The 16,242-nt window shown below is 34.7% G+C and overlaps 2 protein-coding genes across 5 annotated transcripts in view; one reads left to right on the top strand and one right to left on the bottom strand.

Moving 5' to 3' along the window:
* Positions 1 to 16,242, top strand: part of FAM227B (family with sequence similarity 227 member B) — a 121,586-nt gene that overhangs the window by 18,927 nt on the left and 86,417 nt on the right. The window lies entirely within an intron of this gene.
* FGF7 (fibroblast growth factor 7) overlaps positions 1 to 16,242 on the bottom strand; it is a 30,897-nt gene that overhangs the window by 3,504 nt on the left and 11,151 nt on the right. For all 4 annotated transcript variants that reach the window (XM_015291987.4, XM_015291985.4, XM_015291989.4 and 1 more), the window contains one exon: positions 44 to 147. In XM_015291987.4, the coding sequence (XP_015147473.1) occupies positions 44 to 147 (104 nt within the window). The remainder of the gene's footprint in view (positions 1 to 43; positions 148 to 16,242) is intronic.

The following is a 16,242-nucleotide window of genomic DNA, read 5'->3' as shown; positions in this document are numbered from 1 at the left end:
GTGGTAGTTGCTTACATGGTTGAGGAGAATTTAGCTTTCATACCTTTCCATAGAGTCTTCCTGACTTGTTCATTGCTAGAAAGTATTCACTTTCCACTCCTTTGATTGCCACTATTCCAACTGCCACTGTTCGGATTTCTAGAATACCTGCAAATGTACACAGGAAAAATTACGTTGATGCAAAATCTCTGCTTTCCAGTCAACCTGTATGATTTATTTAAACAAATATAATTCTGTGCTTATTGAAAATCCATATCTGCATTTAATAGAAAATTTATTTATTTGTTTATTCATGTGAAGAAAGGGCTAGATTTTTAAAATCTTCTGTGTGTGATCACGTCTGCACACAGCCACTTACAATTAGTATGATGAATTTTAAGTATCTACGGAAATTAAGATGTTAGTATAAGAAACTTTTATATTTTCAAAGAATTGGTGGATCTTAGGGTTCATCATACTCTGGGTTTCGTTTAGAAGAAGTATATCTGTAGCCATCACGGTTGAAAGAATTTGTGTAAAGCCTTTATTTTGAAGACACATGTAGCTGTATCACAAATGAACAAGTGTAAACCTTAGAACTTGCAAGTGATAGGAAACAGACCACAGTGTCTTACGTAAGATAAAGTATTTGTTTGACCTTTGCATGCTTTTATGGTTGATAGGAATGGGCAAAGATACTTGTATTTGAAAGTAATTAAAAATTGCACTGAGAGCTTATTTATTGAAAATCAGAAAAAAATTAGTGCTTTTCTATATATTCCTATAATTTTTCATCTGGCTGATGAGTATCAGCAACAGCTTTCTGTAGCTGCTATGATACATCTATCATAGCATAATATGATATGCAAGTACTTGCAATGTAAAAGTATATTTAGGTTAAATTAAGGTATTAAGGAATGCCAGGTTGTTTTCAAGCTTAAATGTTACTATTGTTTTAAGCAATGGTTTAGATTTACATTTCTGAGTTTGAGATGTTTTTCTCCATGTTGGGTCACATAAAGAACTTTATGCAGTACTGTTTGTATTGTGACTTGTAGGAAAAAGAATCCTTCAGAGCCATTTCAACTATAGGCAGAAACTCAATAGCTAAGCACAGGTAGAGAAGTGAGGGAGGAGGAGAGAACTGTGTGAGCTTGTCACCTGAATGATGACCTTCCATTGAACAAAACCTTTCCTTTCAAATTTGTATTGACTCTTTACAGCTGATAATATTTTTGTCATTTGTTGTTTTTCAAGAAGGCATGAATGCTGCTGATATTTCTTTCCCTATACTTTATATCTTAATATTTTTTGCTTTCTTTTCTTTCTATCTTGCTTTCTTCCCTTCCTTGATATTACCATTGTATCAGTCCTGACCAGTTATTACTTACTTTTTTTCACTCCTGTTTTCCCCACCAGTAGATCAGTTACCTCTTCTCTTGGTGTGTGCCCTGCTGGGCATTCGTTTCTCTGAACAGTTATACTACTTAATGCTAAGCCAACTTTAAGTTTAAAGCTTTCAGAATTCTTTGAGAAATTCTACTCTGCTGCAGGCCTAACAACAATTCTTACAAAGGGCAATTTCTAACCGAAACTTGCAAAAATTATATTAACTTTCATTTAAATTTCACTTGAGAGAAACCACAGCGAGGCTGAGAAACAGATGAACATCTGCATCTAGCCAAACAAATAACATGAGGGTGGAAGGGATCTCTGGGTCATCAAGTCCAGCGCACTGCTAGCCTGGGAATTGCATCAGATAATTCTCTTTTCATAAATGTTGCCAATACTAAATTGGAGTTGTTATTTCTTTGCCCCCAGTGTTTCCGCCAAAGGCTGTTCCAGAGCTTGATTTATTTTAATGCCTACAGGCTCTGTAGTAATTTGCAATCTGCATTTTTTCAGCGACAGTTTATATCCATTTGTTCTTCTGCCTATGCTAACCACTGTCTTAAGGAGAGGACTTTTTCATTTTTGAAGTTTGTTTGAATTTTCTACTTATACAGAAATGAAAAAAATGATTCAGAATGAGTTTGTAAAACAAGTCATTCTAATAGGAATGGAGATTTCCTTGAGTAAGCTGCTGTTGGCTGAAGTTACAGGAATAAGAAATACTATTGCTTTTAAAAAGGAAATGCCAAAAGCTTTTGCCTAAGGCAATATTATTATTAGAATTTTTATGTTATTTTAGCTTTTTTTTTAATGAAGTAGATATTGACATAGTAACCTGTAGGAATTACTTTATTTCATTTTCAGGTATTTGTTTTTCTACTCTATACTCAGTTCAGATATAAATGTCTAAATAAAACTCAGAATAGTTTTTCCAGCTGATGAGTTCAGGATAGAAATAAGGGAAGCAGAAATATTTTAAAATCCTCTTGCAGAGAAAATCTGAATGACAAACGTTATCTATCAAAATTATATTCTATACATTCTTTGAAATGACAGTTTATGTGATAGATGTATTCAGAGATCATTAACGGGCTCTACATTGTATTTGTTACAATTTGTGCATAAAAAGCAATGGGTTTATAATTAAAGACATAAGTTTACATTCATAAATTATTATGCATATATGATACTACTAGCTATATTATGGTATGCTTTTCAGAATTGTAAGCAATTGTGCCCCCAGAATTAGGGCTAGCTTCACATAAATAACATGTGACACTCTGACTCAGAGGTGATGAGACATCCAAAGATGTTCTTAAGCCTTTGAATAGCACATTTCTAAAGTATTCTATCTATCTGTGCATCTCTCCATAAATTTTAGTGAAAGAATATGACATAAATAATTATGCGATAATTATGTCACATTAAAAATGTTGTGCTATTGGCAACGTTCAAGACAAAGAAAAGAAACCTGTGAGACTTCTCTGGAAACAGTGCTTGTATATTCATGATTCTTGTCAGAGAATATTGTGGCCTATCACAGATGGTGCGTGTACTAATTTTTCTGTTCCTAGTTCTAGATCTTTGCTATTCTGTTGTCTTAACCAATCCCCAGCAGAGAAATTTTCCCTTTCTAGCAAAGCATTTGTTAGATTTAGGTCTCCGAGGCAGCATCTCGTGCATTTTTTAACTTGAATCATCACTAATCTTCTCACTCTATTTTGAGACATATGCCCAAATTCCTCAGAAAGATGACAGCATATGGTAAACTTCCTTTCCTTCTCAAATCTCTGCCTCAGTAACTCTTCTATTTGTTTCAGAAATGTAGCATTATTACAATTAATCAAAATTTTCAATTAAATTAGATAGGAAAGAGAAACATTTCTAGTAAACTTTTGGAGAACTAAGTCATTACATATAATCTTTTGTATGGAACTCACTTGTTCTGTTCATTACAAAGTGTTTAAGAAATTAAAAGGTTTTCCGTTATACAGAAACAATGCAAAGAAGCTGATCAGGTTGAGCAGTCATATGCTGAAGGTTTATTAATTTATCCATACCAGCACTGCAGTTATGTCACATGATTAAATTTAGTGTCCAATATCAAAGGCCTTCCACAGACCAGGAAGAATGATTTTTGAGTCATATAAATTAAATATGGACGGAGTTTTCACTACTTCTTTTAACTGCTTTACCAGTTGCTTCTGAACACACAAGACATAAGGTGACCAGCTTTTCCCTCCGCACCTATTAAATAATTAAAGGAATCTTAACACTTATAAGCAACGTAACATCACTGTGAAAACATCCAATCTACTTTTCTGTTTATTTTTTCAATATGCAACTTGATTTTCCCGATACTCCATTACTGCAAGAGAAATTATATGATGGCAAATGGATACTAAGGTTTTTTGTTGTAGGAACCTGATCTACCAGTAGGTGTCATGAGGTAAGAAAGCCGTTTAATCAGAATTTTGGTCAAGTACAGGTTTTTCCTGTTTCTTCTGTCAGTTCTGTAATCATCTGTAACTGGTGATTCTTGCCAAAAGGATGCTGAGCAAAAATAAGTCAGCATTTCAGTTGATATGGTTATCCTTATGTTCTTAATGTTTATGGTTTATAATACAATTTTCATTGTTACATTTAGCCAAGTCTGTGAATGAATCTTTTTATGAGGCCTTTTTAGGTTTTCATTCTTTCTTGTTTTATAAACTCACCTTTTTTTTAATATTATTATTATTTTTGCTTTGAAATTCAGTACCACTATTAAGCCTTTGATAAGACAAACCAGGAACAATATTTGGTTTACTGGAAAGTAACCCAGTGATCTCATTTTTCTATAAATGCAGGAAGGTCTTTGATTTTGAGTAACCGATATTAAAATCAGCGACAATACAGCAGTTTACTCTAAAGATTAGTTTTATTAGCTTTATGTGGATAATAATCTCAGTCAAGCAATTCTTACCATTCTAGTGAGCCATTTTTAACAACACTTAAGGCATGAATTTATATGAAAGAAAATGTGTTAGTTTCATTGATCCTCCACTGTGAACCTAAGTTTTTCTGCTTAGTTCTTGTTATCTAAATCAGTGGAAGTAGGTAAATCTTAGTAGAAAGCCTACTATGTTGCGCTGTTTTTTGTAGGCAATTTTATACCTAAAGTGCAAAAACCATATCTATAGAAAAAATAGTGAGCTGTCTTATATGTGGGATCTGTCATTGTCTGTTCCCAAATATTAGTTTTAGCACGTGATACTTCAGAGAAATTATGAAGAACTAAAATGGACAGTCAGAAATTCTGCTAAGGATAACCTCTTTTCCTCAGTGTAATTGTACATCATTCATTGTCTTATTTCAGCAAGTCCATTCTTTGAGGCTTCCTTTTGAAGTAAAAAGTTCTAATCCTTTCAATCTCTATTCACGAAAAAAAATTCACTGAGCTAGGAGAGGAAAGAGAAAATTCTTGTATGTAGCTTTTGAGAACTGTTTCATCCAAGTACCCTTTCAAAATTCTAATAATTTCAAAATTACTTAAAGACATGCTTAAATTGTTAAGGTGATGATGATAGTAAGTTCACAAGGCCAAACTTCAAATAAGTCTTATACAGGATTGAGTTAAAAATGAAAATGTAAACTATGTTTTCCAGTTGCTTTGTCTGAAGAATCCTTGTAAAAATTTAGGAAAGGTTTAAAAAAAGACTTGAATATACAACAAATTAGCTGGGAAAGAAATCAAATTAGAGACAGAAAGAGAAAAAAAAACTGAAAATGGGCATGTAAAACTGAAAACAACTGTAATTTCTATTAAATCAGCATGAAATTCCAAACAATTTTATACGGTTGCATGGTCAGCATATCAAATATAACTCAAAGTTGCCAGAGTGAATGAAGATTCCCACAGACCTGAAAATCTGTCTGGTGTACTTAAAGGACATTCAACTGAGATGGGCTATGATCTCTCTTTAGAAGATGTTGACTATGGATGCTGGCAGCAGACTTTTTAACCACTTGAGGCAAATTAAATATCAGACAGTTGATATAAAATCCAGTAGAAAAAAACTAAAGACACAAAGCAACCCTGTAAGTTAACACAGCAGTTTTAGTGTGTGGAATATACTTCAGTTTTTGGAGACAAATGCGTTCTGGTCTAGACTGGTAATTGCTCAGTGCTGTATTCATATACTTGTGTACCTGGGGACTTATTTCATGACTGTGACTTCCAGCCCAGTACCTTGGGCTGGAAATTTAAGTAGAAAAATTGGCATTTAGCTACATCACTAGGACAAAATTGAGCATTCTCCTGTGCAATTCTTTTTTCCTTTGCTGGTGTTATTTGATAGTTTTGTTTTGAATCTCCTTGGGTTTCTTTGCTAAAGATCAGAGAACAAAAGTACTCAGCAAGCTATCTTTTCACATGCTAAGGAGCTGCCCCAGTACGTTGGGTGATAAGACTGTGGGAGGTTTAAGAAGAGCTTTTAAAGAACGTTGTATTCAGTCTATCATCAGTTAGCTCTTTCCCAAATGTGCCGTATCTTGCCAGTATCCTCTGAATGTTCCATTGTATTTCTGGACACTACTGCTGTTATTTGTTAGTATCAGAATGTCTCTAGGCATTAATACAAAGGGAAATGTTTACATCCAGTAGATTTTTCAGCAAGGCCAGCAGCAATTTCATCCCAGTATTTTCCTGTTCTGCTAGGTACGCTTTTTTAAGGGTAAGATGGAATTTCACCTACTGCTACAAAGACTTCTGTCGTCTTCTAGATGCTCAAAAGAAGGGAAGAAGAAAAAGCAAAGCAGGGTTTTTAATGAAATAAAAGCAAAATGTCCAGACATTAGTTATTATTTTATATTTCTACTATTTTCTTTCAGAAAGCTAACAATATATCTAAAACTATTTTTAAAAATATTCTAAATGCTTTAAAATACTTTATATATATATATATAATATATCTTTATGGTACTTAGCTGTCACCTCTGAGTACTGAAGTTGAAAAAGCACTCTGTTGCTGAATTTTTGAGAAAGGAGGCTGGCACTGACAGCTAAACACTTGTGACTAATGTGTTTGTGGATCCTTTCCTAGTCAGGATCGTCTTCAGATAAAACATGACATTTCAAATGGGAAAACAGAAGGTAGAAAAAACTTGGATGGAGAATAAGTCAAAACAAAATGGAACTACGGAGATATGTCTGACTTGTGTTTCTAATTAAATTTGGAGTACATATTTATGAATTCAAGTGATTTTTAGAAAAATGATTCAAGGCCAAGAAAAATGCACTCATTGCTTACAAGACAGTGCCTTATGGTTGCAATTTGTTCTTTTGATCTGGGTTTTACTGATTTAATGTTTGTTTGTACCTCTTAAAACAAGAAAATACAAATCACTGTGGTCAATCACACAAGTTTCAAAAAGCATTTGAAGTGTTACTTGTGCATGTGTGCACTGAGCGAGGCAGCATGATAAATACATTCATCAGCTGCCATACTGTATTTGAAATGCTTTTCCAGAGGAATCTGTCAGTATTGGATTTCTGAAAGTAAATGGGTAGTTTAATTAGGTAGTTTTGTAAGTCATTGGCTTCAAAAAATGGTAACCCATAGGAGTGTATATGTGAAGTATTAGTTTGTAGTTAAGTTATTTTATTTCCTAATGCTATTTTTAAACTTATGCATTTAAAAGCTTGTATTTGGGTAGGCAAATTTGTGTGCTCATTCTCTCTCAAGTCTAATGGTAACGAATAATGTTATTGATTTAAGAGATATTGTAATGTTTAGTTATTTTTCTACCATCCCCCCCCCTGTTAAATTATAACTGACAGAATGTCAAATTTGCTTTTCTAGTTTATATACTCTTTAGCAAGAGAGGGAAAGTGTTTACCAGGTAGTACCGTGTAGAACATATGATCATATGCTCTGTAAGTAGAAGTAGGTCTAAAAGTATACATCATAATAGTTTTCATAGCAGAGAATAGATTGTCCCCCTTCTCAGGAATTTTCTGTCTGTAGTTATGTTTTGAATAAACCATTACTTATGGTAACAGAAAACAAGGTGCCAGACATGTCTCAGCAGTATGGATATTCACTGTCACTTCCCGTTTTTTTCACTGCAATGTACTTGCTTTTCCCTGTGATACTCAGTATATGGATTTTATGGCAGAAACACATAGCATATTTTGCTATTATGGCAGAGATCAATATGAAAGACAAAAAAGTTTTTAATTTAGAGGCTTTGTGTCGTATCCATGCATACATTTATTGTGCACGCATAGACTATCAGAAGCATTCTAGATGTTTAGGTGGCTATAAACATGACCTGCACATAAACAGTGTACAAGTCTGTCAAGGATTTTCGGTAGAGCAGTTTTGAACCTACTGTCTCAGTGAGGTCTCAGACATCTGGATATCATGGGCAAATACCCAAAGCAGTTAAAACTCCTGGTTTCCTCCTGTTCGTAATTTCCAGGCAGGAAAACCGTAGTTGTTTAAGGAATCATGATTAATGACAGAGAAGCACTCCTAGGGGACGCCAATACAGCATATTTTTTGGTCAAGCATCCTCAAGAACTTGCTTATAAGATTCTGCATGCAGAACAACTGTTTAGTTAAGTATCAGTGGCTGATATTTAAAAAATTTATTTTTGCAATTCAATGGGCACAAGAACAGTAGGCATAATATATAAAAATTATGAACTGCTAAACAAAAGTTTATCAAAATTTTTTTGTACTTCGTTGGATTTTCATATATTTATGGTTTTAAAGATTCCTTAATTTACATTATATGGTTCATAAACGTATCCACTGTTTCTTAATACTAAAAACTGATTAAAACATGGATTACTAGATGGAATCACTTTGTAATAAAAACATCATCCTGGTGTTATTCAACAGCTGACTGATAAGTAGGTTACGGAGTTGGCAGTGTATCAAGGATTCTTTAGGAAGCTGCTAACTTAATAATTCCATGAAGACAGCAGAAAAGTAAAAGATCAGAACCAGTGAAAGGAAAGAAGGTACAGAAGGAAACTAAAATAACTGTTTAAAATGCCATTATTTTACTTACAAGATGTGTACTTGGACTTGTGAGTGTTTACCATTATGTCAGAAAAGGAGGGAGTAAGCTAAGTTCCTCTCTTAAGTCTTCATTGTGCAAAGTATTTGGAGTTTCACATGCATCGTCAAAGGTATAATCTGGCTGTCGGAGTATGTATTACTGGTATCACAGCACAAGAAGTCTGGTTTGAATATCTAGCCTTTTTACTCACAAACTTATCATATTTGATCTGCAGTAAGAAATATTAAAAGCAAAAATACATTTTCTAGTTACTTTTCAAAGTGAATGATAAATGTGAAGCAGTGCTCATTGTTTTACAACACTCAGTAAATCTTACCTTCACTAAGTACTACAGTGGAGTAGTGTGGATTTCAGTAACTGAATTGCAGTGAATTATTGCTGAAGAGAAATAGCTTAGGATTTCTGAAAGTATTTTCCCTTGTACTGTATTATTTTGCTTTGTTTTTATGTTGACTTTCTGCTAATGTTGGTGGGTTAGATAGATTTGCAAATCAAACACTTCCTTCTTCATTCAGAATGACAGCATATTAAGAGTGAAGCTAAGCTATTAGACTTAAAATCACCTCTCCTATGAATGTCTCTTGGGAACATTAGTGCTTGTGACCACTTTCTTTGCAATTTTTCTGTTGATTTGATCTTCAAAATCAGAAGGGTGTGACATTTTTCTATAAAGTAGACTGTAAAACTATGGAACTTTTCAGTTGAAAGCTCTGACTTGTGAACAGCAGTATGTAGTACTGACAGTGGAATAACCTGCTGTCCCAGTCAGTCATTCACTTTCTCATTAAACTTATTTAGAACCCTTCAATTTTGCTGATCTCCACTGTGCCTATAAATATTTTCTTGCTCAGTGTCTTATATAATCTGCTGTTGTCTCTCATTTTTGTTGGAAACTAAATTTCCCTCCAATAAAAATTGCCTTGGAGCTAAACATATGGTTCAATGAAAAAAAAAAGTATATCTTTTCAAATTAATAGTGTCCTATAAAATCCAAATCTTAATCCGCAGTCTGAAAAAGCACTCTTATTATAGCATTAGTAATTTATTGATATTAAAAATGGAAAAAAGGATGATGGAATGCCTGTTTACAAAATAATTACAAGTGTTTTCAAGCACTATGAAAATTAATAGTTTAATGCTGAACAACAAGTTGCAGTCATATCAAGGATGTCTCTAGTATTTAAATCTCCTGTGGTAATTTCACTAGAATGAACGATGTCTTTTAGTTTTGCAGACTTCCAGGACCTAGCTTCAGAATAGCAAAACTGTGTGGAGCTGCTGATTAGCCTTTTCACAGCATTGTTCATTTAGTGATACAAAACTTCTCAAACTCAGAGCTTCAGTCCTTACAGCTATTTTACTAATCCAAAACTTGTAAAATTCCACATTAGACCAGAGTGTCCTATAAATAAATGAACTTATTCCTCAGTATTTGTCACTATCCTGTTTTGTGTTTTCATGTAATAAAGAGCTGTTGTCTTGGAAATATTCCCCAGTGTCACTACGGGTTAAATTTCCTTCCCCCTTTCCTGTGTAGAATTAGCAATCATAGCTGATGTAAAATTAGTCATGTCTTTCCATTGGGAGACTTTTTCATCTGTTTTTCCAAGAAGAATAATCCATATTCACATATTTTTTGTTTGTATAAGAAATTGATTACTTGTCTGTTTTGTGCTCTGAAGAATTTCATTTCCAGGTGCATTTCATGTGATGTTCCAGCTTGTCACCCAGAGAAGGTGACTGCAGGCAGTAGGAAAGATAGCATAAATGCATCATGGCACTGCTGGGCTCATCCAGTTAAAGGAGGCAAAAATACATCTAAACCAGAACTTGCTCTTTTTCATATGCAGTATCCCCTCACTCACAAGGACTGGCTGTTTTGTTCTGCATAGTGTAGTGTCTCCAGCCATTCCTGTGCCAGCTTTTCTGGTCCCTGACATGGGCTTGGGAAACAAACAGTGTAGCTGCATGCTGGGGACAAAAAGAGTCTAAAAATTCCCCTCCTATTCTCTCCGGATTATTTAGAACTGTACATTGTTGGCAAACATTACTGAGATCTATTTTTAAATGCTCACAGAATGATCATGATGACATTCTTAGGGCTGAAAACTATATTATTATTTTAAATATACAGTGAAATGCATTTTTTTTCATAGTGAAAATGTTCCCCGATGTGGCTAATAACCGAATTGTTTAAAACCAGTAAAATTCAGTAAGTGAACGCATAAGGAAGAAGCTGGCCACAGTATTCCAGAGCTTAATTTTATGCTGAAGAGCCACTGGCATAGGGACGAGTAATTTTAAATTGTTTTTAATTTTGGACTGAACAATTTTGTTTCACACGGTTAAGAAAATTTAATTTCACTGAAATCTCTGCTGGGATAGATATGCATCTTTCCGTACTCTAAGTACTACTTAATGTGGGGCCAATGCTACCTAACTGAGTACATTTCAGTTAGATTTCCAAATCACATCTGATACCTGGGGTAGAACCAGCTGAAGACAGACATCTGAATACATAAATTACATTGTCCACAAGAACACAAGCAAGCAGTACATAATTCCTTTCAAGGTACAGAATGTAAGAAGCTGCTAAGAAAACCATACTAACCCTTTCCTGCACCAGAGTGGGGAGTGATAGAAACCATCTGGCTCATTCTTTCTGCCTTCAAAACATTGCTGGACATATATTTATATGATATGGTCTCTCAAATTGTTCTGTTTGCTGCCAACAAATAATTTAGATTTTAGTTGAATTTGAAAAATATGTATTAGACCAAACACTGAAATGTAAGCTAATGGAAAGAGAAAATGGGGAAAAAAACCCCCACAAACAAATGAACTCAAACCTTGAGTCAAAAACAATCAAATGATCTAATCTAATTCCTGTAAATAAGGATTTTTATACCTGATATTTCTTCTGCCCTACTCACAATAGGATCAAAATGTGTGTTAATTATCCAACAGTCTTTTTGACTTTTTAAAAATAGCTTTATAAATCTTTGTCTGTATTTCATCTGATGTCATTCATTTACTTTTAGTTACACACTCCTCTAAAAATTCTGTCCAACGTATCAACCTGACTATGAAAATCAGTATGATGTTTGCCATTGACTTACACGCAGGCAGGTTTTTAAAACCTCTCTTTTTATTTACATGACCAGATGTTTATGAATGCGTACTTTCCTCATGTTAATCTCTAGTACTCTCATAGCTTTATGATTCCGCAGCAAAACTGAGGAAAAACTGCAGCAGCAGCGGTAGAGAAAATTGCTTCTCTGACTCGGTACCAATTAGTGTTGCCAGAGCAAATATACGGTGGGAGCTATAGCCAAATTTCTCTTTTATTTTGTATTTATTTATTGGTGTAATTTGTAATCTGCCTTTTTAAATGCAGCTCAATTATCCAGTTTGAAAATCATTTTCAAATTTTTTTTCAGTCTTGACTTCAAATGTTAGGATGTAGAGGAAATCAGGTGTTAACCATTTTGAGTTTGCTGACAGAAATAGTTATGCATACGCTTAGTTTTGCCCACACATGTAATTATGGTAAAGTAAGTGAGAAAACTATTGCAGCTAATGTCATGTAAGTATTTCTCAAAGTGAATTCCTTACAATGCCATCTGTGGGTATTTGCAGCAAATTCTGAAATGTGATGGGTTTGTACACAAATGCCTGGGGTGTATAGCTAATTATTCATTTTCATAGTATGTGCTGACAGATCTTCTTTTCCAGAAAGATTCTGTCATAACAGCACTTGTGGTGGCCATGAAACCCAATTCCAGTAGCAACTGGGATCGTTCATCACATTGCACACAAGTAATAAGCACCTTGCACCATCTGTCACTGGTGCACAGCCTTTCTGTGCCCTGCTTTTCTCAAGAATAACATGGAAATAATGTTCTAGCATTTTAGTTGAAGTTATTCATACCCTTAGAAGAAGGAAGACAGGCTCTAGAACTACTTCCAGTGTGTTGTGATGTAGTAACGTAGCGTTATATTCTGAAGAGAAGTTATCAGTCCCAGCTAAACTGTGAAATGTCACGGAGTTAAGACAGCAGACTAAACAGTTAACAGAGCATAGCCTTAGCCAAATTACACGAGGAATTTCTTTAAAGCACATTTTTGTTATGACTTATTGGTTTGCATACACAGTGCTGATTCTCTAGCTTTTGTTCTAATTGTTACACCACCAAGTGTAAATCAGTGTAGTTATGTTTATTTCAGTTACATTATAATCATTTAAGTCAGCAAGGGGTGCATAAGGGGAACACGCAAAAGGGAAACTATGAAGCTGGAAAGTTGCTTTATGTTATCAGCCATTTGTTCACGTTACCCCAGTAGCCACCTTACAGGGTAGTTTAAGAGGGTAACTCCTGTATGTACTGCTGCCTCACTCTGCCTTCCTTAAACACAGAGCTCATAGTGACCAAGTCCCTTAGAAAGGCTAAAGAATCCTTTTGATAGAAATTAACCCAACACAATCCGGTTCAATTTTAAAACATTAGCAAAATTGTTCTGCTTTAACACTAGTCTCTCAAGTAGTCATACGAATCTATTTGAAATGTGGAAGACACGTTCTAATTTCTTGACCAACTAAGGAATATGTTGTATGGCCCTGAACTGCAGAAGGGAAGGTGTGAGCTCTTCTGTACCTGTGAATTGCAGTAGTCAGTTGTCTTGTCTCTCAGCACACAGGTACGACGTTATCACTACTTTGTGGCTGTTTATAATAAAGTTGTCTGTGACCAGTCTGTTAAAATATTTAATATCTTAAATTCAGATCCATCCCAGCAGCCACATTATTATATTGGCAGCATTCCAAATTTCCATCTCCGGCAATAATCAAACAGCCTATTTGATAGACTACAGTGCGGTGCGCTGGCATAAGCATAAAGACAGGCTTTTCTCTTGATCTTTAGACAAATGGAAGCTCTCATACCACTCAAGCATTTGATAACAGCTTCAGACAGGGGCCTTTGGGAATGCTTCACTTTTTATTTTCTCTATGACAATTCATATAATTCTTATTTTGCTTTTTTTGGGCATCGATGTCATGAAGTTTTGACGGGCTGTATAGAAGGGATACATAAACAATCCGTAGCAGACTATATGGACTCCTTTAAAATCTGGAAAGCAGCTGGTCTATGAAATGTAGATGTTTGAAAATGACTTTCAGCTAATAGGCTTAAACAAGGACCTTGTTCAAGCAAGAAAGCTAGAATGTTCTCTGAAAAGGAGTAAAGCAATATGGCAGTGAGTTCTTCCACAGGATCACAAAGCTAGAGTTCACATGAAGGTGCATTTTCCACAGACTATGGGCTGAGTAGCAGAAGGTATACGTACAAACTTCTCAGATTTTTATTCTGTGGGGGATTTGCATTAAGTTTTTATAAATTTCAGCTTATGAGACTCAGTTTGCAGGCCTGTTTATAAATGCTCTATTTATGAATATTTCTTCTCTGTATGGTACGATTCTTACCCAGTGTAACATGAAAGTTACTGTGTAATATTAAACTCAACAGAAAATTCTAGAACTGCGTGGATGACCATGAAGTTCTACTGCACAGAGCTTGGCTCTGCACATACTGATACTTTTTCAAATATATACAAAAAAACTTGTCCTTGGTAAAGAATTTGATACGCTTTTGCTCTAACTAAAGCAGTTATGGATATTCCAAGCAGTTGTGCTGAATAAGCCTTTTCTTTCTTAAAATATCTGTGACTCCAGCTGTCTTGCAACAGAACGTTGCTGGAGAAAAGGTACCAAAACTGACTGAGAATGTTTATCTTTACCACACAGCATGTGACAAAGTGCATTTTATCCTCTTTTTGTGAGACGTGAATTCCTCCGTGACTATCAATGTATTGATTCACATAGGAATGCAAATGTTGTGCTGTAGAACAATTTCTGCAAAAACAGATTTTTATAATTCTACTATTAAATATATATTCTTAAATATAAGAGTAAATAAGGCAAATACTTTCTACTCAGTATAGATATGTGGGTCTGTGGTTTTAATATAGCTCCCAAATACTTAGTATATACTTCCATTTATATCTTGTATACAGAAAGGTAATTTTGCACATAAATCTGAGAAGTTATGGGTAGCTATTTTTCAAATTGAATATCCTAAATTGAGTATATCATGATGTATTGTGCCCTTAAGCCTCTATCTTCTATAGAATAAATAGAAATAGGAATTTTACTCTGAGATAGATGTTAGTCAGATACAGATAAATAATTCTGACTTGAAAGTCAGGAAGAGATTAATGGTGGAACAAGAATTTCATTTTTCTTTATGCCCAATCTGTACCACTGATGTTACGAAACAGTATTTTAAAGTAAAAGAACATGGAATTGCAGAAGCAAGAGTTACTACTTGGCATTCTTTAAATTAACTCCTCAGCCCTCTGGTAGGCATCAGGAACAAAACTCAGACTGATTTCAGGAGAGCCAGGCTTTTACAAACCGTCTGTATTTTTCTCTCTCCTAATATGGGTCTTTCAACTCCTGAGCAAACTTTTCCTGATGAATCACAGTGTTAGATAGCTTTTCCACTAGTCAGTAACTTAACTCCTCCACAGCTGTACAGTACTCTTTTTTCACTCTCAAAAGCAGCTATTTAGGCTATTAATGATAGTTCTTTATGGTTTGTCGTAAGTCAGTAGGAGTAGAACACCCGTGTCTTGAATATATGTTGAAAGGAAAGTTAATGCTGTACTTCCCAGTGATTACTTTCTCATGTTGATTACATCTCTGTGTTTTTGAGTTTTCAATCAAATACTATGCACATTAATGAGGGAGTATTTTTTTCATGCCAAAACCTATATTAATGAAATAAACATGGCACAGTCTGGCACAGCTCAAATCAGGCCCTTTTTGTGTACCACTGTGATAAATTGCAGCACATGTGACTACCGTAGATGGTATATACAAATAATTCTCTAGTGCTGCCTAACAGGGGCTAAGAGGAAAACAAAGAAAGACCCACTGGGATGGGTATGGAGCTGGAAAAGAGTAAACCTTGTCTAGGAGCTGTAGCTAGCTCCTAGATGCAGGAACAGGAGCTATAACTTGTAGTTCCACTTACTGAGCTGATATCATTTGAAAGTATCCATAGCTGTGTTGCTGAAGGACGAATGAGAAAGCATTATAATAATCTGTGACCCAAAACTATCGGAAGAATAGGGATTAAAATTCAGTTCTCTTCTGACAAAAATAGGCATTTATTACATTCCAAATGATAAACAATTTTGTATATTTCTCCACAACAGTTACGAGAAATGTCTCTTCTTTCACTAGATCATTTTCTGCTTATATAATATAGGCCTTGGAACTCTCATCACATTCTCCTAAATAATCTGGTTGGATCAGAACTAGGCTGTTCACCACCTTACTAAACATGTTACAAATCATATGAAAAAATCTGCTTTTGGTCTAAGTGGTGCAAGTTTTATCATCACTGTATAGACTAGTTTTGCTTCCAGTGTTCCATCTGGATGAAAGTACCATTTCACAAATTGTCATTAAATCAGTCACAACATGCCCTAGAACAACGTGATTAAAATAGATGAATTCAAATTCAAAACACTTGATTACTTAGTTAAAAAAATTAGCAGAGCATGATTTCCTTGAAAGATGTGGTAATAGTTTCCTAGAAAAATGTGGCAATCTTTTTTTTTTCTTTAATTTTGTTGCATGACAGTTATTTGCATCTCTGAATTTCTCAAGTCACACAAAGAAGCAGACAGAATTGAAGTCATAAGAAGTCATTTTAGTTTGATATTTACAAT

The sequence above is a fragment of the Gallus gallus genome, chromosome 10 (assembly GCF_016699485.2).
Source record: "Gallus gallus isolate bGalGal1 chromosome 10, bGalGal1.mat.broiler.GRCg7b, whole genome shotgun sequence".
NCBI lineage: Eukaryota > Metazoa > Chordata > Aves > Galliformes > Phasianidae > Gallus > Gallus gallus.
The sequence above is the reverse complement of the archived record's forward strand: the minus strand, read 5'-3'. Positions and strand labels throughout refer to the sequence as shown.